Source organism: Stegostoma tigrinum, chromosome 37 (genome assembly GCF_030684315.1).
Source record: "Stegostoma tigrinum isolate sSteTig4 chromosome 37, sSteTig4.hap1, whole genome shotgun sequence".
Lineage (NCBI taxonomy): Eukaryota > Metazoa > Chordata > Chondrichthyes > Orectolobiformes > Stegostomatidae > Stegostoma > Stegostoma tigrinum.
The window spans coordinates 13,075,101-13,098,857 of record NC_081390.1 but is presented as its reverse complement, the minus strand read 5'-3'; the positions used below and the strand labels follow the sequence as shown (position 1 = coordinate 13,098,857).

Below are 23,757 nucleotides of genomic sequence, written 5' to 3'. Positions count from 1 at the left end.
TTCACCCCACTAATGAGGAGAAGTGTGAGATGATGCAGCTGGGGATGTCAAATGCAGTGAAAGAAAGCACAATTAATTGGGAGTATATAGAAGTGTAGAGAAAGTGGGGTCCTTGGAATGAATGACCACAAATCCATGAACGTAGCAGACCAGGTTGCTATAGTTAAGATGTAGCTCAGGAGGGCATGCCAGGAACAGCACCAGACACCTAAAAATGGTGTGTCAATCTCGCGAAGCTATATCTCTGGCCTTCTTGCATGTCAAACAGTGGTAGAAGCATGTAACAGATCCGGTTAAGCAATCTTACAGTCAGCAGATCAGATCTAAGCTCTGGAACTATGTCACATTTTGTCCTGATCGGTGGTGGACAAATAAACATACTAACAGGACATGACAACTGTTCACGTATCCTCATTCTCAACAAGACTGAGCCCAGCACATCAGCGTAAATTGAGAGACTTGCATTCATCTTCATCAAGAAGTGCTAAGTAATGACCCATCTCTGCACTTTCCTGGTGTCCTCAGCACCCTAGACTTAAACCAATTTTATTTACTACACATGATGTTTAAAAAATAGCTACAGACATCAGGTCTGCAAATAGCCTGGGCCCTGAGAGCATTCTGGCAAGACTGCTGAAATCTTGTGATCCAGAACTTGCCATAGCTGACCTGAGCTATTCCAGAACAGCTGCAACACTGCCATCTACCTAATGATGTTGAAAATGTAATTAAACTTATACAGAGCGCTAATTCAGCTTCATTTAGAGTCTTGTAAACATTAGCGAGTTTTGAGAAGATTTGTAGCTCAGGTTGAGTTTCTGGATGTGAGTTTGCTCGCTGAGCTGGAAGGTTAGTTTTCAGACGTTTCGTCACCATTCTAGGTAACATCATCAGTGAGCCTCCAATGAAGTGATGTAGTCTGTAATGTAGTGCTTGTAGTCTGTATAGGGTCTTTTAAGTTCAAGCAAAACGAACGTCATCTACAAAATACCTTGCAAGAACTGTGACCTACACTACATTGGACAAACAGGCAGAAAGCTAGCCACCAGGATACATGAACATCAACTAGCCACAAAAAGACGTGACCCACTATCACTAGTATCCTTACATACAGATGAGGAAGGACACCACTTTGATTGGGACAACACATCCATCCTAGGACAAGCCAAACAGAGACACGCATGAGAATGCCTAGAAGCATGGCATTCCAACCGGAACTCCATCAACAAACACATTGATTTGGAGCCAATCTACCACCCTCTGAGAAAAAGAACAGGAAATGACATCACCAACCCAAGGAAACCTAAACAGGTAAATAGAAAGCGGGACATAACACCAGTGCTTCACCGGAGGCTCACTGATGATGTTACCTAGAATGGTGACGAAACGTCTGAAAACTAACCTTCCAGCTCAGCGAGCAAACTCACATCTTGTAAATATTCCTGAGCTCCTTTTATTATAAAAAGGACATAGGAGCCTTGGAGAAAATTTTGAAAAAAACATTTTTCGAGCAACTTGGCAAAAATAAGAGTTCATACCCGTGAGGAAAGTTTGAAGAGGCTGGGACTTTTTGTTTCCTCTTTAGATAAAGGACAATTGAAGGATGATCTACTGGAGGACTTGAAGATTATTGACTTTTAATTAAATAACCCAAACTTACCACAGTACAGATTTGATAGGATCGTAGGTTAACACACCATTTCGAAAGTGACTGTTGAGCTCCTTGTGTTGGTGCAGATTAACACTTAACATCAAGGCTACCACCCACTGGCATGTGCTGCACTTCTGCCAATCCCTCCATCTAAAATGGTAACAGTTAATCGAGAAAGAATGATGGGTATGTATCACAGTTAAAATTAAAGGCAATGAGATTGCAAAGCAGACAAGTAATTATGCAACAGCTACAAAACTCAAGATATTGGTGAAGAACTTAGAGATTGAAGGAAGTGTTTTACACAGCGTAGACTAATACCGAAAACTGAATACACGCATATAGCTGCAATTGCAAAATAAAGTTCACAATGCATCAATGAAAATCACCAAGCTGGTACGTCAATTTGTGAAGGATTGATAAAATGTTTGCCTCAAATCCAGCATGAAAATTAAACATTCCAGATTTAAAATCCAGCCTTGTGGATGCCATATTTGTTCTGTGATAGGCAACTGAGATTTTAGTGTCCCCCAGCTGAACTTGAAGACAGGATAATTATACTTCAGTTTAGAATCAAACATCAACAAACAAATGTGTACAGGTTTGCTTGTATTGGGAGCATAGATGCGACCTCCTTGAATTTTGATTGCACTGCTGTTTGTCTCAGATGAAACAAAGCTTCAGCCAATGATGCTAATCTGGAGAAAAGGCCTCCCAAATTAGCATTTCCCAAATGAGTATTTCACAAAGATGATGGTTGAATGAAGGTGCTTGAAAATAATTTTGTAGCAAGTTTGGAGTTTCAGACCAGGAGATAATACTAAGGAAAAAGATTTCATATTTGGTACATGTTCATATCGTGCATCTTTGGTGCTGTTGCTAAAAACCGTAGTATTCGAGTTATTCCTGGTGATTTAGGCAACCTTGTATAACCATTGGATGTCTCCATTGGAAGAAAAAACCCTTCAACGATGGAATGAGATAAAAGTGGAATGACTGGATGATCAGAGGTGAAAAGACATTCGACAAAAAGTGCAAAAAAAAGTTCAGACATTAACATGCTTGGTGAATAGATTGTAGAAGCTTAGGATGAAATCGGAACCAATTTTGTCAAATCACTGAAGAATTTTGGGGTATGTAATACCTTTGGCACAGAATGTGATTATTCGTGGAATGATATGGCTGATGACAACTTGATTATGTGATAACAGGTTATGTAGGATGAGGAGAGTGATATTTATGTATTTTAACACATTTTGCACCTGGTCTGTTGCTAGTAGGACTTTTCCCTACACTGTGCAAAACTGAATATTTATATTAATTTGTGTAGCTTTTTAAAAATAAATTTAGTGCAGACTTGAATGTAATAATAGTTTGGCTCATTTTGCACTTTAGTTTGGATGATGAAGTTAGTGGGAACACCCTCCAACCTGCAAACTCTGTGACAGTGAATTGTTGGAAGAAGGTGGATTGCCACCTGTCCGTTTATGTCACTTATCTAAAGGTTGATCTGTTACTTTTTGAGGAAAAAATGTAGTCTTACAACCTCAACATTTACAAACTCTGTGTGATTGTCAACATTTGAAGCCTCAAAATCCCTGGAGGATAGACTTACCTACCAAGTGTAGAAGTCACTGCACCCCATGCTTCTTTCCCCCATTTCTGAATACAGATGTCACCAGATTTGTTGTTCATCATGCCTGCTCTGTGTGCATGTTTTTGAACTCCAAGCATCTTTGCAACGCAGCCAATTTTGCCTGCATGACACCTTGCACTCAGTAGGTAAAATACCAACTTGTGTTGAGAAACATTAAATACTTAAATGCCAGAATTATGAATTGATCAAGTGTGGAGGTAGGCCTTGTGGCCCATTGAGTCCACACTGACCCTGGTCAAGTAGTTTTGCCTGCTTTACTATTCATTAATCTAAACATGAAGTCTAGAGAAGTTAAGACACATTCACTTGTATCATGATTCAAATCTATTAGTTTCATTGCATTTGCACTGCCAGTCAAGAATATTACTTGTAGCATTTTAGGTTGAAACTTGTTCATTGAGCTTCTCTTTGCTGGATGACTGCTCTGTTCAGTTTTTGTAAATGGCTTTATATAATAAAATATAATTACCAAGACTTTTTTCAGTATTATAATGAGATTTATTATTTATGCAGTGAATTTTTTTCAGGGCAGGTGAGTTGCTTTCAGTTAGAGAATAAAGTATTTGAATAATTGCAATAGTTATGTTGTTCTGAGAAAGCTCTAAATGGAGACCTTTAACTTGTAAAGGCTAGATATTCCATAACAACAAAGCTTACAAAGACTAATGAAAAAATTGCACAAGAAGTTGTCAGCAATTTTATCTTTTTCATTAAACACTTACATTTCCATTGAATCATTTATTAATCTTGGGGATATATGGGATATTACATTCTTGCATTCAGTTTTTGAAAAGCTAACTTAAATGGGAACAAAGGACTTTGCAGTATTGAACGGTATGAACATTTTATGGAAGATTTTGTATTGACTTAAGTTCTGAAATTGTAATCTTTTATTTCTATGATTTGATCAAATCATCAAACTGATAACTTCAGAAATAATCTTAACTCCTTCCAAAACTCAGCGTACAAAAGTATGAAAGCAGCATGCGGAAAAAGACCATCTAGTACATTAAACCAGCCTCGCTCATTCATGATGCTTGAAGCAGTGTGGTTAGACACTGCTTCCCTGCAAGCAACCACAAAATTATTTGAAATAAACAAAATAAGCATTTAAAACACGTGTTTGTACAAGGAAAGACCTCGTATGTTCTGTTTTATGATCAGTAGTCTGTTGATAAAACCCAAAGGCTTAATTGGAATTTAATGTAAATCTGTGGAGAAATTGCAGCACAGTAGATTAGTAGTTAGCACTCACAGCACCAGGGTTTGATTCCACCCTCCATGGATATTGCATGTTTTTCTTGTGTCTGTATGGATTCACTCTGGGTCCTCCGGTTTCCCCCATCAGTTCCAAGATGTGCAGGTTAGGTGGATTAGCCATGGGACATGCAAGTTTACAGGGATGGGGTGGGTATGGGTGGAATGTTCTTCAGAGGGTCAGTGTGGACTCAATGGGCCACAAGGCCTACCTCCACACTGTAGGAATTCTATGATTCTATTTATGAATACTCTAAAATCCTGGTTTGTGTAAAATGTAAAATGTGGTTACCATCCAGCCCAAATGCATGAGACTGCATTTATCCAGAACAAATGCAATATATGTTTACAGATTCTTAATTGTTTTTCTACCTGTCTAAATCTACTTGCAAAAATATTTTCTCTGGTATGAAATGCTTCAGTTTTCGTTTATCCTCCACACGATTGTGGCTCATTTCATCTGTACCTTTATCCAGAATATCAACTCTAGTGCTAACCTTTTTCCACCATTTCTTATCTTCTCTTCAAGCAACGCGATACACTCTTCAAATCCTCAGTCATACAGGATACCAGTGTTGCTGTTGTTGGTCCCAGATGACAAGCTGTTAACATAATGGCTTCATTCCTTAATGAGACAAGTGTAATCATTCTTTGATCCTAACATTTATAAAACTGTGTCTCTACCTTCTAGTGAAACTGTTCAGAATAGATCAAAAGTGGGTCTTACTTCCTATCTTCATTCTTCCATTAGTGTGCTAATGTAGAAAATATTGTACTGTGACTTAAACTGAATTGGTCATGACATTTCGCTGTCTTTACATTGCTGAAATTTAACTTGAATCAATACAATGGACTGTAAGTAACTACAGGACACAAAGAAGTCAAGCACTTATGTAGGATATATTGTGATCATGTTTTTCTCGCTGAAGAGGCGACAGTAATGGTTTTAAGTGAAGTCCTGAAATGGAATTTTTAATACCTAATTTATTAATGGTACTGAAGAAATTTTGAAGATCAGTACCAGTGAAGAACCACAGCCAACTCTAATGGTTAATGGTTATCTAGTATTTATTACCATTGATCACAGAATATGCTTTTCTTGAATGAAAAAAATGCATTTTAGACTTAAAGTTTCATTCCAAAATCTAGACTTCAAAACCGTATTTGTGTAAAGACTGAATTTAATATTAAATTCAATGTGCATAGATTTATAATTTGAATAGACAGGGAAGGTTAGTGTTTTAGGGAGGAATCATAGCCATTTTTGAATTTGTTAAGTAAAACGTTCTCCCTCACACTTAATTAATGTTTTTGTAAAAACGAGACAATAAAATGAGACAATTGTGAATAAATTAGCTTATTTTGTATATTTTTGCAATTAATTAATTTACCTATTTCTTCAACAGAAAACTGGAATTATTACTACAGTTGACCCACATGGTCGCTACCCATCTGTAATTGAATTTGGAAAATATGAAGTCCATACTTGGTATTCTTCACCATATCCGCAAGAATATGCAAGGTAATATTCCATGAAATATATTCTGTTTTTTAACTTTTGGCTATTTGATTATTGATGTCAAAATTATTAATACAACTTTTATTAACTACTTATATTTACTTGAGAAAACAAAGTGCGCAGCATGCCTTCTAATACATTACATTGATTGCACATGCTTTAAATAATGCCAGTCTTTCATTATGCAGTCTCTCCAATATATACAGTTCATTTTACTGAAGTGTGATTGACTTGCATAATGTTCACTTTATAAGTATGCTGAAATAGTTAAATGTAAATTAATTTTGTACATTAGTGAAGTCAAATAGGAAGTTGCCAAACTAGATTTAAATTCTATTGACTAGGTGATGTAACAGGAAAATAGCAATACACTATAATATTTATCAAAAGGCCACAGACAGATAAGCTTATATTTTGTGGTATTAATTTCATTATTCAGAATCTCACCATGTACGCTGACTTCTAGCTATACTTGGGTGCCTGTATCATTTTGCACTCCCAGTGTTTTCTAAACTGCTGAAGATTTTGGTGAGTTATCAAAGTTGAAGAAACCATTCCAAAATGAAGCACATGGAATTTCTTCAGGACTACACCACACCTTTTTCTGCCAAGTTGAAATTAGTCGTCAGGTATCTGGGAATTCCCATGACTTGGAATTACATATAGAATAAACCATTCACTTTATCTCTCCACTCATGAGATGCATTATCTTGATAGAGCAGTCTGCCAGTACTTAACAAGGCAAGCATAATAGAGATTATGCTATCTTATCTTCAAACACTGCTTGTAGGATTCATGAAGCAACGAATATAGGATCTTAAAAACAGACCTCCATGAATCTACCTGATAATTACTCTGATGCAATTTCTATTGTGTCAACTACTCAAGCAAAACAGAGAGACACTGTGCTAATTTTTGTATTTGCTATCTGGAATTTGGCCTCTTCAGAACAAAATCATTTCATTGAAAATGAGTTTCTTCAAAACTTAGCACAGCACAGTTAGCCTCTTGCCAAAGGGGCAACAAATGTTCAGAAACACCACACAATCTTAATATCACCAGCACAGAGCAAGGCCTTAAGCTTGTAAAAGATTTCTTTAGTCTGAGAACTTTATCCCCATTTAGTACGATGGAACATTGCAACAATTTTTAGAGCCTGACTGGAGGAAATAGACAGCATGAGACTAATCTTTTTTTAAATGAGTACTGAAGGCTGAAAGAGACTAGTATTTTAAATTTTATGATAACAGCCTTAATGCACCATTTCACAAGCTTAAACTTGTTTACTTTATGAAAAGGATGATGGTGGTAAATGAATTTAAGTCAACATTTGTCTTCTGAACAGGTGGTCTGTGGGAAGGCCTGCTGTCTTCTTAAACTGGACACTTCAGATGATGTAGAAAACAGGACTTGATCTATTTTAAGTTTAGTTTTACAAGATATTAACAGATATTAACAACCATAAGATAAATCTTAAATTTTCATTCCTTAGCTCGGTCATCAAAAAGATCAACAAAAAAGTTATTCAGTGTGATACATGCTTAAAAATTCACCAGGATGTTCCTAGAAATGAGTATTTAGGAGTTCTGAAGAGAAATTTGAAGTTTTAGCTGGGGGACTGAGACTGTTCAGAGGTGCTGTGATAGAGGTGTTGAGATTGTAACGGTTATGATCAGATAAATAACAATCATTTCTGCATGTCAAAACATATTCTTGGGAATAATGAGAATAAGTTGAAACTGCAGCACAATCATTGTGTCCTGTCTTTCAAATACTAAGATAGAAACTAACTTATAGAATGTTTGCAGTCTACACACCTTTTATTCCAATGAATGTTGAATACTGCAGATCCTGGAAATTTGAAACTCAGAGAACACTGGAAAAACTTAACAAGTCTGGGAGCATTAGTAGAGGGGGAAACGGAACTAATGTTTCAAGTCAGGTATAACTCTCCTTTACTATTTCAGATGAGGAGTCGTACAGAACTGGAAGCATTAACTGCGTTTCTCTCTTTCCATTGATGCTGCCAGACTTGCTGAGTTTTTCCAGCATTCTCTGTGTTTCTTTCACCCCTCACTCCACTTCAGTTACTGTGCTGGCCAGTATTTGTTGATTTAGTGATAAGAAGACAGATATCAACAGTATTTAAAAAAAATACTTTTGCAGGCTACCAAAGTTATACCTGTGTGAATTTTGTCTGAAGTACATGAAAAGTCGGAACATTTTACAGAGGCATACAAAGAAATGTGGCTGGTATCATCCCCCTGCTAATGAAATATACCGAAAAAATGATCTGTCGGTGTTTGAGGTAGGATGGATCTTAAGTTATATGTCTGGCTGTTAATTTAGTAAGTTGCATACTTATTTGCATTTGTAATTTTTGTTTGTATGGCAAACTATTCTAATATCAAATTAAAGGAAGTTGCTGCAGGTTAGTTATATGTCTGTATGATTAGCATTATTGTTATCACTGAATTAATATAAACATGTGATTTTTAAGCCAATTTACTTCATGTATTAGGAAGCAAATAACATTTTATTAAAAGAGAATAAAATTAAGTATTATATTTTAAAGTTAATCAAAGTAAACTTGAAATAAATTTAATAATTTACTTCCAGCATCATAATGTTATGGTTACTGAAGTTCTTTTGCAGTTTGAATGCCATCTAAATTGATTCATTCAGTAAGACTTCGTTTATGCTACATATTAGTGTTGTTTCCAAGTTGAAAAGTAGCAGTGTAAACTTGGGGCCCAAATTGACTGGAGAGCTGAATGAGACATCTCAAAGAAGGGAGTTTTTTCTCACTTTGCTTTGAAGTCACATCAAGCCTTTACTCCATTCCTTTACAAAATCTAGCACAGATTCAAAATGACTGTACAAGTGAACTTGTAATGTAAATGTTGCCCAAGAGTATAGATTTATTGATATGTTGTATGCATTGAAAGGCTATAATTGAGTCTTGCATTTCATTGAATACTGTTTTCTATTTTATTGACTTAGTAATGGAGCTTTGTTTATACTGCCTAAAATTTCAAATTAGTTTTGTAGTTTAAGTAATGTAGCTTGTATACAACTGTCTTCTCTATGTGGACTATAAATAAAATAACATCAAAAACAGTTTTGACGTGCTGAATTGGAAGGTAATTTGTTCTGGTAGTTGCTTGTGAACAGCGAAGATAATTACATGGTGGTGGTCTGATTGTAACAACTTTGATATTTTAAGACTGCAGAAGAGTGTCATGGCGTATATCCTTTGAGGGTCTTACTTATTTATGTTTAAACAAGATTTAGTTCCTTTGCATTGAATATGAAAGGGAATGTGTTCATTACTCTTAACTCTGTTCACAGGTTGATGGAAATATCAGTAAGATCTACTGCCAAAACCTCTGTCTATTAGCCAAGCTTTTTCTGGACCATAAAACACTTTACTATGATGTTGAACCATTTCTTTTCTACGTGTTGACTAAAAATGATGAAAAGGGCTGTCATCTTGTTGGGTATTTTTCCAAGGTAAGTGTTTCTGCTATGAAACGCAGAGTAAAACAACCTTTTGTTCCTTCCTGATTTTGTATTTGCTTGTAAAGAACACCTGTGTGATGTTAGTCAAATACTTGATGTGTTCCACATTGTGTCTGTCCAATATTGAAAACATTTAACCTTGTATTGTAGTTAAAGCAGTTTTTTTTTGCAATACCACCATTAATACTCAGGAGAAACTTAGTGTTGGGCCTACTGTAAGAATCATGTGTAAATACTGACATGTAGCTAGACAATCCTTATTCTGATTTTCAAAGCCAGTGTTAGCTAATCTGTATTAGAAAAAGTTCCATCATAATGAAAAGTATTTTACTAGTTATGCAGCGGCAGAACAGCACTCGAGTAGATCAGAACTTTACGTATCATTGGTAGTTTTTTTTTAATCGAGTGTGGATCTATTGTGGATGAATATAGTAACCAGAAGGTCCTGGTTTAAGATGCTTCACAAGTAAAACATTGACAGCATAAGGGAAAGTGAGTAGTTTTGACCGAGAATGCATTGCTTGGTTTGATGGAGGTAGATTCACCTGATGCTTCCTGAAAAGAATTGGATAATTATGTGAAGAGAAAGAAATTGCATGGCTTTGAGAAAATGGCAGGAGAGTGGGTCCAGTTGCATACTTAGATTCCATAATACATGTCAGTTTTAAAAGTATTGCATATATACGGTTAATACAACTCATACCTGAATGGGTCAAATATTTGGTCACTATGAAGTTTACATGTTATTTTGCTCAAAGGTGGGAAAAACCTAACAATCAGCATCCAGTGAACATGCAAGGAGATCTACCAAGAAGCACCAAACTACACAAAACCAAACAATTGCTCATTTTTTTTCTCAGCTATCAAACAGGAACTAGCAATTTTAGTAAAACAAACAATCCAATCCAATCCAATCAATCTGACATTTTATCTTCCTTTTGGTTGCCATGTTATTTCCTGAGAAATGTAGAACCATAATTTAAAGTACTAATACACCTTGTGCTCTCATGCCAGCAAACCTCAGGTATTTATTATTCTCAGATTTGGCCCCCAGTGTCTCCTTGAGTATGATCATCTTCAATGCTGCTATCCTTCATGTTCGAAACCTGATTAAGTGATTCGCAAAATGGTAAAAATTACTGAATAAACTAATTAACAGGAAATCTGGTGAAATCATGTAAATGAATATAAAAGCCCTGCTGAAATTGTCTAAAATGCACTTTTTCTTTTTACTGTATTGCATAAATTTAGTCTCAGAAACTGTTCATATTCTTCTGTAAGGGGAACGGTATAACTGTATAGAGAGAAGGCACATGAATCAATGTGAGTGAGAAGGGTTCCAAAATCATAACTGAGGAGACACAAGTGAAACTGAAAAAATTATCATCTGAGGAGAATCAGAGGCAATGGACTAAGCACTATGAAGGATGAACTAACTTGTATTTGTATGAATAAAAGGAAAAAAGTGAACTAACTGCAATATTTTGTAAAATGAAATAAATAAGAGGAAAGTATTTTGAACATAGTTCTATCAACTTATCCTTGCTAGTCAACAAAAGGACTGGCTTTTTTTGAGGTCTGTATGCTTGAAGGATTGTCTTAAATCAATTTTTTGTGGCAATAATAATTAGGTTTTATGTTGTAAGGGTAAGGGCTTGTCCTGAAAAATGCTTCAAGTTGGAAATTGCGTTCAAAGTTTAAGAAATCTTTTTTAGACAGGAGCATCAAAGGCAAATTCTAATCTGTCAAATGATCAAAGGGTTTGCACTGTTACAATGTCTGTGCAGTTAATTTGTTCAGTTACAAAAAGTTCACTTGATCAGCTGCTTCATCTTTGATTAGATCATTCCACCATATTCCCTGATTGCACTTTTTTTTTATTCATTCCATCTCTTCTTCCACCACCCCACCATGATCTCATCTCCTCTTGATTAGATCTTTCATATGACTCTGTCTTCCTTGACATTCAGATTGACTGTTTCTCATTGTTGTAGGTCCATCAGTTCAACCTTCCACAACCATGATAGTTCAACTTCCAACTGGCACTGGGTGTACCCCTGACAGAATGTCACCTGAGATGTGGTGACACATTACTGGCCTCTCTGTATTGAACAAGTCAGATCCTTGACTGAATGGTGGCTTGATTAATCATATTTTATTGATTTTAGTAGGTGATCTTTCATTGGAATACAAATACGCAATGCTGCAGATTTGCTTCGAGCAATAAAGCAAAAATTCTTCGTGCAAAAGAAATGAAGATAAAATAGAATAAACCAAGCTACTTATCTTTAAGAGATAATGGGAACTGCAGATGCTGGAGAATCCAAGATAATAAAGTGTGAATCTGGATGAACACAGCAGGCCAAGCAGCATCTCAGGAGCACAAAAGCTGATGTTTCGGGCCTAGACCCTTCATCAGAGAGGGGGATGGGGTGAGGGTTCTGGAATAAATAGGGAGAGAGGGGGAGGCGGACCGAAGATGGAGAGAAAAGAAGATAGGTGGAGAGGAGAGTATAAGTGGGGAGGTGGGGAGGGGATAGGTCAGTCCAGGGAAGACGGACAGGTCAAGGAGGTGGGATGAGGTTAGTAGATGGAGGTGCGGCTTGGGGTGGGAAGAAGGGATGGGTGAGAGGAAGAACAGGTTAGGGAGGCAGAGACAGGCTGGACTGGTTTTGGGATGAAGTGGGTGGAGGGGAAGAGCTGGGCTGGTTGTGTGGTGCAGTCGGGGGAGGGGACGAACTGGGCTGGTTTAGGGATGCGGTGGGGGAAGGGGAGATTTTGAAGCTGGTGAAGTCCACATTGATACCATTGGGCTGCAGGGTTCCCAAGCGGAATATGAGTTGCTGTTCCAGCAACCTTCGGGTGGCATCATTGTGGCACTGCAGGAGGCCCACGATGGACATGTCATCTAAAGAATGGGAGCGGGAGTGGAAATGGTTTGCGACTGGGAGGTGCAGTTGTTTACTGCGAAACGAGCGGAGGTATTCTGCAAAGCAGGCCCCAAGCCTCCGCTTGGTTTCCCCAATGTAGAGGAACCCACGCTGGGTACAGTGGATGCAGTATACCACATTGGCAGATGTGCAGGTAAACCTCTGCTTAATATGGAAAGTCATCTTGGGGCCTGGGATAGGGGTGAGGGAGGAGGTGTGGGGGCAAGTGTAGCATTTCCTGCGGATGCAGGGGAAGGTGCCGGGTGTGTTGGGATTGGAGGGCAGTGTGGAGCGAACAAGGGAGTCACGGAGAGAGTGATCTCTCTGGAAGGCAGACAAGGGTTATCTTTAATGCAGTTTTAAGATTTCAAAGCACACAGTAAAATACAATCCCATTTATCGCAAAACTATCCCTTTACACTATCTTTATAGATTGACTTAACTGTTGCTGCAATTCCCAGTGTGAGTTTGATAGCCTCTTCCTCTTCCTTGATATAACTGATCTTAGACTTTCTCAGCATCAAATAACTGTTTCAGGGTTCTAACCAATCACTCTGGCCTGGACATTTCAAACTAAATGCTTCTGCTGAGGTAAGCTATTTGTTAACAGGTCTAAAATTATTTGTGTCCTTCAGGAGAAATTGTTTTACACTTCAACTTCCACCAAGACCTCTGCAAATTGAAACCATCTGGGTGTTTCCCTTAGCAAACATCTCCGGTGACTTTCTGTCAATGGTATACCCAGAGCCAGTTAGAAAGTTGAACTATCATGGTTGTGAAATGTTAGCAAACAAAAATAATTCCAGCACCTTCTAACTGAAAACCTATTGCACTTCACTGTCTACATTGTACTTGTACAAATTTTCCTAATGCACACAAATTCCCTTGACACTCAGGAACTATTTCTGTCATTTTTTAAAAAGAAATCATGGTTCCAGAAAGCCTAACAAGTTACATCATTCAACTCATCATAAATACATTTCCCGTGCAGGTCAGGTGAGCAGGGATTCAGTGCTGGGCTCTTCCCTCCTCACTTGCAGTTACTAGGGGAATCCTTGCTAGTTTCTTTTCCTGCCCAGCCTACTGGTTACATTTTCACACTCTTAATATCCAATGCCACCCTAATTCCAGTGTTATATGCTCCACATAGCTGTGCCAACTTCCATGACCAGGAGTTGGTGTCTGTTGGGACATTCAGTGCATGTGTAGCTACTCGCAGTCGCTACTGTCACTTGTGTACAGCCGCTGTATCTCCTGGTTCAGAGATTTCTTTGTAGGTGCCTGTGTCCTCAGGTTTTCCATGCATCAACTTGTAAGACATGCTAAATTCTTACCTTCAGTGACGGTCAAATTGTTCATTAACGTCAGCAAAGCTCATTGGTGCATTCTGCATTATAATCCAAAAAACCGAAAATATTTGGGCATTCTGTTGTTGCTGCTTATTTAATTGTACTCTTACCCTTTACACAGTTGCAACTGGGACTAATATTTCCCTTTTCTCACCATCATCTTCTTTCATCCCTCCCACCGTGCCTTATGAACTATTTCTCTTGCTTATCCATACCAACTTTAGTGATAGGCTCTTCCCCAATCAGATTCTTCCTGATTGTGTGGTATATTTTCTATGTTTACTTTCATACATCCTGTAACCAGTTTGTTGAGGCCACTGTTATGCTGTACTTAGTTCTTCAAGTGCCTTTTAATTTTCACTAGATACAGTACATTGAACCCTCTTATGTTTAAAATGACAAGCCCTTTCATTTCTACTTTGTACAGATGTTGAACACTTCCAACTCTCACCACTTCTATCCTGAATTCTGTGTTCAGATCCTCAAATACGTGTATATACCTGATCATCTGGTTAGCCTCTCCTGTATTTCCCTGCTCAAAAGGAATATTCTAGTGAATGTTAGTTTAAATGTTACTTCCTTTGATAACCCTATTGTCCTGCGAGATTCCTAACTATTATTTTGCTTTGTATTTAATTTCCCCCAAGGTAATATATATCCTCTCCTGATTTAGGCAATTGGATAATTGTGCACAACTCCAAATTCATACCTATTGTCTATATTGTGTTGATTCGGTATTCTTCTATTGTAGGAGTGTAGCTGATATTACAAATTCTGCGACCTAACTTGAATGAGTTTTTTCAATCTTTATCTGGGACCAAACAATGTTCGGGATAATCATTTTCTCTAAACTACTCACTGGGTGTTAGAAGTAATACATGCACGATTGGCTGAATTGCCTCTTTCTGCATGGCCACACTTGTTAATTGTGTCACATCAGCAATCTGTGAACCTCTGGGATCCTTGGGCTAATGGGTTCTCTGGGAGTTGACAATTTGAATTGCTTTGTCTTTAACTTTGATATGAAAGTTTGAAACTTTAAAATAACTGGAGGTTCAGCCAAAGTGGTGAGGTGCCAACGTGTTCCTTTTTTTGTCACCCTGGAAGTCACTTTCACCCAGTAATTTATCAGAACTTAACAATTTTCTGTTTTGGTTGTTATTGTGGGCAGGGAGTGTGATGCAACTCATCCCTCACATCCTCTCCCCTCAATAACAATCAAAACAGAATCCCCCTTGTCCTCATGTACCACCCCACCAACCTCCAGATCCAATGCATCATCCTCCGACACTTCCGCCATCTGCTATCCGACCCCACCACCAAAGACACTTTTCTCTCTCCACCCTCATCTGCTTTCCAGAGAGACCACTCTCTCTGTGACTCCCTTGTCCGCTCCACACGCCCCCTCCAGCCCTACCACACCCAGCACTTTTCCCTGCTGCCGCAGGAAGTGCTACACCTGCCCCTACACCTCACCCCCATCCCAGGCCCCAAGAAGACTTTCCACATTAAGCAGATGTTGACCTGCACATCTGGTAATGTGGTATACTGTATCCGCTGTTCCCGTTGGACCTTCTCTACATCGGGGAAACCAAGTGGTGGCTTGGGGACCACTTTGCAGAGCACTTATGCTCGGTTTGCATTAAACAACTGCACCTCCCAGTCACGAACCATTTCAACTCCCCCTCCCATTCCTCATACGACATGTCCGTGCTGGGCCTCCTGCAGTGCCACAACGATGCCACCCAAAGGTTGCAGGAACAGCACCTCGTATTTCGCTTGAGAACCCCGCAGCGCAATGGTATCAATGTGGACTCCACAAGCTTCAAAATCTCCCCTCCCCCACTGCATCCCAAACCCAGCCCAGCTTGTCCCCGCTTTCTAACCTGTCCTTAGTAAGTTTGCAGATGTCTCAAGTCAGTGGAGTAGTGGACAGTGTGGAAGAATGTTGCAGGTTGCAGGGACACTTGGATAAACTGCAGAATTGGGCTGAAAGGTGGCAAATGGAGTTCAATGCAGATAAATGTGAGGTGATTCACTTTGGGAAGAATAATAGGAAGGCAGAATACTGGGTCAATGGAAAGATTCTTGGTAGTGTAGATGTGCAGAGGGATCTTGGTATCCATGTACATAGATCCCTGAAAGTTGCCACCCAAGTTGATAGTGCTGTTTAGAATGCACACAGTGCGTCAGGTCTTATTGGTAGAGCGATTGAGTTCTGGAGCCGTGATGTCATGCTGCAACTGTACAAAACACTAGTGTGATCTTACTTGGAATATTGCGTGCAGTTCTGGTCGCCCCGTTACAGGAAGGATGTGGAAGCATAGGAAAAGATGCAGGGGAGATTTACCAGAATGTTTCCTGGTCTGGAGCGAAGGTCTTATGAAGACAGGCTGAGGGACTTGGGTCTGCTGTCATTGGAGAGAAGAAGGCTAAGAGGTGATTTAATAGGGACATATAAGATGACCAGAGGATTAGGTAGGGTGGACAGTGAGAGTCTTTTTCCTAGGATGATGACATCAGCTTGTATGAGGGGGCATAGCTGCAAATTGAGGGCTGATAGATTTAAGACAGACGTCAGAGGCAGGTTCTTTACACAGAGAGTGGTAAGGGTGTGGAATGCCCTGCCTGCCAATGTAGTTAACTTAGCCATATTAGGGGCATTTAAACAGAACTTGGATAAGCATATGGAGGATGATGAGACAGTGTAGGGGGATGGGCTTAGATTAGTTCACAGGTCGGTGCAACATCGAGGGCCGAAGGGCCTGATCTGCGCTGCATTGTTCTATGTTCCTCCTACCTATCCCCTCCTCCCACCTCAAGCCTCATCCCGCCCCCTTGACCTGTCTGCCCTCCCTGGAGTGACCTATCCCCTTGTTAACTCCCCATCTACACTCACCTTTCCTGGCTCTATCCCCGCCTCTTTGACCTGTCTGTCTCCTTTCCACCTATCTTCTCCTCTATCCATCTTCTATCCGCCTCCCCCCCTCCCTGTTTATTTCAGAGCTCCCTTCCCCTGCTCCATTTCTGAAGAAGGGTCTGGGCCCGAAATGTCAGCTTTCCTGCTCCTCTGATGCTGCTTGTCCTGCTGTGTCCATCCAGCTCTACACTTTGTTATCTCAGATTCTCCAGCATCTGCAGTTCCTACTATCCCCAAATATAGAACACAGTTGTTCGTGATCTTATTCACCTCCAGAAAATTTGCACTTGTCCATAGGAAGCGCAGTTGAGGTCTCCCTTGATGGAACAGCACTGAACAAATAAGTAATTCCCTTTTTAGGCTTCATATCAAAGTACAGTCTCCCAAAACAGTGGTTAATGAGGTCTAGCTGGAATAGCATGTCAAACCGCAACTAGTTCTGAAGAACTTTTCTATTTGTGAAAACCACTAATTTTCCACTTACGTAATGTAACACTAAATGCATTATGATCATTCTGTTTTTTAAAAAGTTTACATTTAATTTATATTTCACCTTTTTGTATGTATATTCTAAGCTTTGTTTTGCTTTCTGAAAATTATAGGTGACTTGATTAGATGGGCAAATAGGCCAAGAAGTGGCAGATAGAGTTTAATTTAGATACTTGTGAGGTGCTGCATTATTTGATAGGTCAAGTCATGATAGAATTTATACACTTGATGGTTGGGTCTTAATGGTAGTGTTGCCAAACAAAGAGACCTTGGGGCACGGGTTTATAGTTTTTTGAAAGCAGAGTCATAGGTAGACAGAGCAGTGAAGAAGGTGTTTAGTATGCTTTACTGGTCAGTGCTTTGTGTTTAGGAGTTGGGAGGACATGTTTTGGCTACAGGACATTGGTTCGGCCATTTATGGCATACTGCATTCAGTTCTGGTGTCCCTGCTATTGACAAGATGTTGTGAAACTTGAAAGGGTTTAGAAAAGATTTTCAAGGATGTTGCCAGGTTTGGAGGGCTTGAGATATAGGGAGAGGCTGATTAGGCTAGGGCACTTTTCCCTGGAGTATGAGGGGTCTGGATAGGGTGAAGAATCAAGGCCTTTTCCATGGAGTAGAGGAGTCCAAAACTAGAAGGCATAGGTTTAAGATGAGAGAGGAAACACTTAAAAGGAAGCTGAGGGGCAGCTTTCTCATATAGCGGGTGGTGCCTGTATGGAAAGAGCTGCCAGAAGAGGTAGGTGGAGCCTGGTACAATTACAGCATGTAGAAGGCATCTGGTCGGGTATATGAATAGGAAGGGTTTAGAGGGATATAGACCTAATGCTGGCAAATGGGTCTAGATTAATTTAGGATATCTGGCCGACATGGATGAGTTGGACCGAAGGATTTGTTTCAGTGCTGTATATCTGTACAACTCCAAGACTCGGAAATGTGTTTTCCTTCCTGGTTTGCTGTCTGAGAATTCTTTGCTGGGATTGGCTGCTTAATTTATTTAATAATATTTCAGTAGCTAGATACTCAGAGCCCCTTTACCTTGCCCCTGATTCAAATTAATATTGAGAAAGACAGAATTTACAGCAGAAATTGTTAGATCTTTGCAGAGCGTCTGTCAGGGTCAGCTGCACATGATGTTGCCTTTGTTGACTGCAAAAATCCAGGTGTTTAATTGATTGTGATAACACTGTGCAGTTTAATAGTAGTTCCTGACATTCAAGTTGTAGATTTGTTCTGATGGAGATTGTGCTGCTTTCACAATGGGAGACTCAACTGTGTTGGTTTACCATAGTGACAACCAGAACAAGCTCATGGAAACTAAATGTTTCAAAACTTAATACACACCCATTTTTAATTAAAAGACATTGATTGTCAAGTCAACAGCTTCTAATCTCATTAAAATACTGTATCTAATAATGACACATCATATTAAAAACTGCTAAATATGGTGGAAGAGAGATAGGTGGAAATGATAAGGAATGGGATGCAGCATTGATGAAAGCTGGTCATGTTTTGGTTCGGTATCTGGGGCACATAATAAAAACAATTTGAGAGGTTGAAAAGGCAGAAGAACTTTAACAAAACAGCTGTTTGAAATTTAAATTGGGAAACTGTCAGAAATGTACTCAGAGATGCATTTTTATTGCATTATTTAACATCTAATTCATTGCTAAGTTTACATAACCAGTAAGGAGGAGATTCTAAGAAAGGGATAAACTAAACGTGACTGACCGAGGAAGATAAGGAGAAAGTGGTGGATATGGGTACAGTTACAGTGTTTAAAAGACATTTGGATAAGCTCATGAATAAGAAATGTTTGGATGGATATGGGCCAAGTACAGGCAGGTGGGACTAGTTTAGTTTAAGATTACGGCCAGCATAGACTGGTTGGACTAAAGGGTCTGTTTCTGTGCTGTATGACCCAATGACACTAATCTCTACATAATTTCAACTTATATATGCAGGGGTAATTCACATTTCTGAGTTTAAGGTTCCTGTGGCAATCACCTGTCAACTGTTAAATTGAGGCAGCTGGAAGTGTATTTTTGACTCAGGTTGTGTTACAGCTGCCTTCCTGTGCAATTTTCAGATTGTTAGTTTTTGTACTTTGAGGAGCAGATGTGACAAGTCAGTCTGAAATCAAGTATTGTAAGGTCAGTTATCGATAATTGTAAGCAAGCGTATTATTTAATTTGGATCCTTCGATGTAGAAATGTAAAGTACATTTTGATGGTGCCGCATTCTCCTCTGCTGTAACCACCCTATAAACTTTATCAAACAATTGTGATTTGGTATGCTGAAAAATTCATAACTCGTCCTCGCTGCAATTGGAAGAACTTAAGTTTGAAATGGCTTCTGTAGATGAGTTTCAAGTTATGATATTTAAAATAAATGGTACCTAATTTGCTAAGGCTTAGAAAAATTACAGAATAAAACAAGATTTGCTTACAACCCAAAAGAAACACACACCTTTCAATATTTATGCCTTTTGAAGAACAGAAGAAGGTTGAATGAACCTAGTTAGATCAGACTGCTGCATAGAGAGTCATAGTTATGCAGCATGGAAACAGACCCTTCGGCCAAACCACTCCATACTGACCATAATCCCAAACTAAACTAGTACCACCTGCCTGCACTTGGCCCATATCCCTCCAAGCATTTCTCATTCATGTGCTTATCTAAATGTTTTTTAAAAGTAATAACTGTACCTGGATCAATCACATTTGCTGGAAGTTTATTCCATACATGAACCACTTTTTTTTAAGAAAGTTGCCCCTTGTGTCCTTTTCAAATCCTCCTCCTCTCACTTTAAAAAAATACACCCCCTAGTTTTGAAATCCCCCATCATGGAGAAAAGACACCTGGCATTCGCCTTATCTGTACCCCTCATTATTTTATAAACCTCTGTAAGGGCATCTGCCAAATTCCTACTCTCTAGTGAAAAAAGTCCCAGCCTATCGAGCCTCTCCTTATAAGAAGGGAATAGCATTGGGCATTATCACTGGACTGTTAATCCAGGTAATGTCCTGGGGGCCCGGGTTTGAATCCTACTATGGCAGATGGTTAAATTTGAATTCAATAAATATCTGGAATTAAGAGTCTTAACAATGACCATGAATCCATTGCCAGTTGTCGGAAAAATGCATCTGGTTCATTTATGATCAGAGATAATGGGAACTGCAGATGCTGGAGAATCCAAGATAACAAAGTGTGAAGCTGGATGAACACAGCAGGCCAAGCAGCATCTCAGGAGCACAAAAGCTGACGTTCTGGGCCTAGACCCTTCATCTTCCTCTCTGATGAAGGGTCTAGGCCTGAAACTTCAGCTTTTGTGCTCCTGAGATGCTGCTTGTCCTGCTGTGTTCATTCAGCTTCACACTTTATCTGGTTCATTTATGTCCTTTAGGGAAGCGAACTGGTACCCTCACCTGTTTTGGCTTACATGTGACTCCAGACCCACAGCAATGTGGTTGACTCACAACTGTCCTCTGGGCAGTGAGGGATGAGCAATTAATGATGGCCCTAGCTAGCAATGCCCTCATCCTGTGAATGAATAAAGAAAACAAAACTCAAGCCCTCCAATCCCAGCAACATCCTGATAAATCTTTTCTGAACCCTCTCCAGCTTAATAATATCCTTCTCTAACAGGGTGACCAAAACTGGACACGGTACTCCCGAAGAAGCCTCACCAACATCCTGTACAACCTCACCATAACATCCCAGCTTCTATACTCAAATGGTATGATCAATGAAGACATGCATGCTGAATACCTTCTTAACCACTATATCTGACCCAAACTGCAAAGAATTATGAACCTGAACCACTAGGTGTCTCTGTTCTACAGCAGTATCCATGGTGCTGGTTTTAATTGTGTAAGTCCTGCCCTTGTTTTTACCAAAATACGATACCTCGTATTTATCCAAATTAAACTCTATCTGCTGCTCTCAGCCCATTGACCCGATTGATGAAGATTTCTTTACAGTCTTAGAAAACCTTCTTCACTGCACTATACAACCAATTTTAGTGTCATCCAGAAACTTAATAACCATAATTAATGCAGTCTACATTGCTGTGAACCCTGTTCAATCTTTTTAATTCAATTCAGAGGACTTGATAGCATAGGTGATGAGAAGCTGTTTCCTGGCTAGCAAGTCTAGATCCAGGGGTATCTGGTTTTGAGATGAAGGATTAGCCATTCAGAACTGAGGTGAAAGGGTTTGAGCCGTATGGTTTACTGATGATTCTGCTTAGAAAATCTTACAATCTTTTCCGAATGCAAATAGTCCAGACCACTTTAAAACAAAACAATTTGTGATAATTTTTATGGAAGCCTGAGTATTATATGCATGCAGCCAAGCCGTCATATAACATGTTGAGAGGATATGAAAGATCTCATGCCACTATTATGAAGAAGAGCGCTTCAGTATGCAGCCAATACCTAATCCTTCTAACAAAGTTACAAAATCAGATTGTCTGGTTAATGTCTTATTGCTATTCATGGAACCCTGCTCAGTGCATCAATGAACTGCATCTGTATTCCTGCATTATTACACTGACTAATTTCATAATTTCTTCATGGCTATAAAGCACTTTGGGTTCTCCAGAAGGTGTGACAAAGCTAAGCAAGTTTTTTTTCTTTGTTACTTTGCAGAAATGCTGCATGCTTAAGATTACTACTATAATTGGTGGACAATATGAAGTTTTAAACCTGGTTCCAGAAAATAGGGTAAAAAAAATAGAAATTTATTGTCACATGTACTTCTACATAAAAATTACAGTGAAAAGCTTTACAAGTTGCCCCCCCATGTTGCCTACATCAATGACAGAAATCAAATATTACAATAATAAAGGTAATAATTAAAAAGAAAGGAAAAAGGGATAATGTATCAACACATAATATCCTTCACTTGTAGAACTGTTAAATAATGGTAAAAATCACATCCTTCATAGCCAGCACTGTAACTACACTGGTAATAATTCAAATTGAGGATCAACTTTGAAAAAGTTTTGGTGCAATTTAATTTGTGATGCAATTGCAGAACTTTCTAGATTTGAACAGGGCTGTGAAAAATAAACTTGCTTTTCATGCAGCAGCACTGCTGAAAATGTGAATTGGATTTAAATCTCATTGCTCGTGCTGAAATATAGTATACACTCTTCTGGGCCTGAGGCTAAGTTCAAATGCAGTTCCTAACATGGAAAATTGTCATATTGATTGCTGTTATAGTAGCTAGTTTGACTGAATTGATTGTATAATCATAGATCTCCATTATTTCATTTAATGCATGGTCAATGCACAGTATTTCTGTTTAAGATTATACCAGAACAAAATGGTGTCCTATATTTTCAGCACCTTTTTCTTTCCCAGTGAATTTTGATGTAGTTCGGTAAGTTTTGGGATCCTCGAGGTAAAAAGCTCAGTGAGGGAGAGAAAAACTTACATTTGTATAGTGCTTTTCATAACCTAAAGACACACCAAAGAGCTTTACAAGTTAATTTTAAGTGTTCTCACTGTTATGGGAAATGCGGAAACCAGTTTGCATAAATCAGAGGATAGTTGCATCATAGCAATAGCACTAGGCTAGCAATCGTAGATTAACACACTGGAGATAAAACTAACTATTGCAGCTTATGGAGCTATAATTTCAATTAATAAATAATTATTATGAACTGACCAGAGTGTCGTAAAAATCCGCCTGGTTCACTGATGTCCTACAGAGGAAGAGTGACAGTAGCCGAACAAGCTTGTATCAGTCTACCGCAGGAAAAGAGACGCTGCGGATGTACCTTCAGCACATGGATGCAGCAGTTGAAGAAGGCGCATCAGCACCATCTCATGACCAACAATGAATGTTTCCGTGACCAGCATTGCTCACATTAAGACCAACAAACAATAAACTGTGATCTGACAGTCTTCTCTTTTAGTTACATTGTTTGGAGAATTATTATTGTTTGGGACTGGGGAGAACTCCTCCCCCCCCGTTTCAATTAGTATAATGGGATGTTTTATATCCACCTGGAAAAGGAGAGAGAGTCTTGACAGAAGGCACACATTTTGTTGAAGCTTTTTTGCTGGCACTCAAGGTATTTGCAAGAACACTGGTGTAAAGGGTTATAAAAAGAGAATGCTGATTGGTTGGTAGGTGGACTCTGGGAACAAGCTTGGCAGCTGACTGTCAGTTATCATCTAACTAGTGCATTTACCAAGCCAATATTTCTATCAGTCAGAGTTTACTTGCTTTCCACTCATCACTTGTTACGTTCAATGATAATGCTGTTGCCTCTTCACATTGGTATTTTTGTTATTGTCCTGATTAGTGCAAGACAAAATGCTTTGACAAAATGTATTCTTTTTCTGCAATATTCAAGTTGTGTACTACCAACTAATTACCACGTTAGATAACGTTGTCAACTTCTATCTGAAATGATTCACACACTATTAACATTGTGCTGTACAATTTG

At 38.9% G+C, this 23,757-nt stretch overlaps 1 protein-coding gene across 2 annotated transcripts in view; it reads left to right on the top strand.

Annotated features, from left to right (window-relative positions):
* kat6b (K(lysine) acetyltransferase 6B) overlaps positions 1 to 23,757 on the top strand; it is a 213,847-nt gene that overhangs the window by 155,553 nt on the left and 34,537 nt on the right. For both annotated transcript variants that reach the window (XM_048563299.2, XM_059640390.1), the window contains exons 9-11: positions 5,972 to 6,087; positions 8,251 to 8,392; positions 9,436 to 9,597. In XM_048563299.2, the coding sequence (XP_048419256.2) occupies positions 5,972 to 6,087; positions 8,251 to 8,392; positions 9,436 to 9,597 (420 nt within the window). The remainder of the gene's footprint in view (positions 1 to 5,971; positions 6,088 to 8,250; positions 8,393 to 9,435; positions 9,598 to 23,757) is intronic.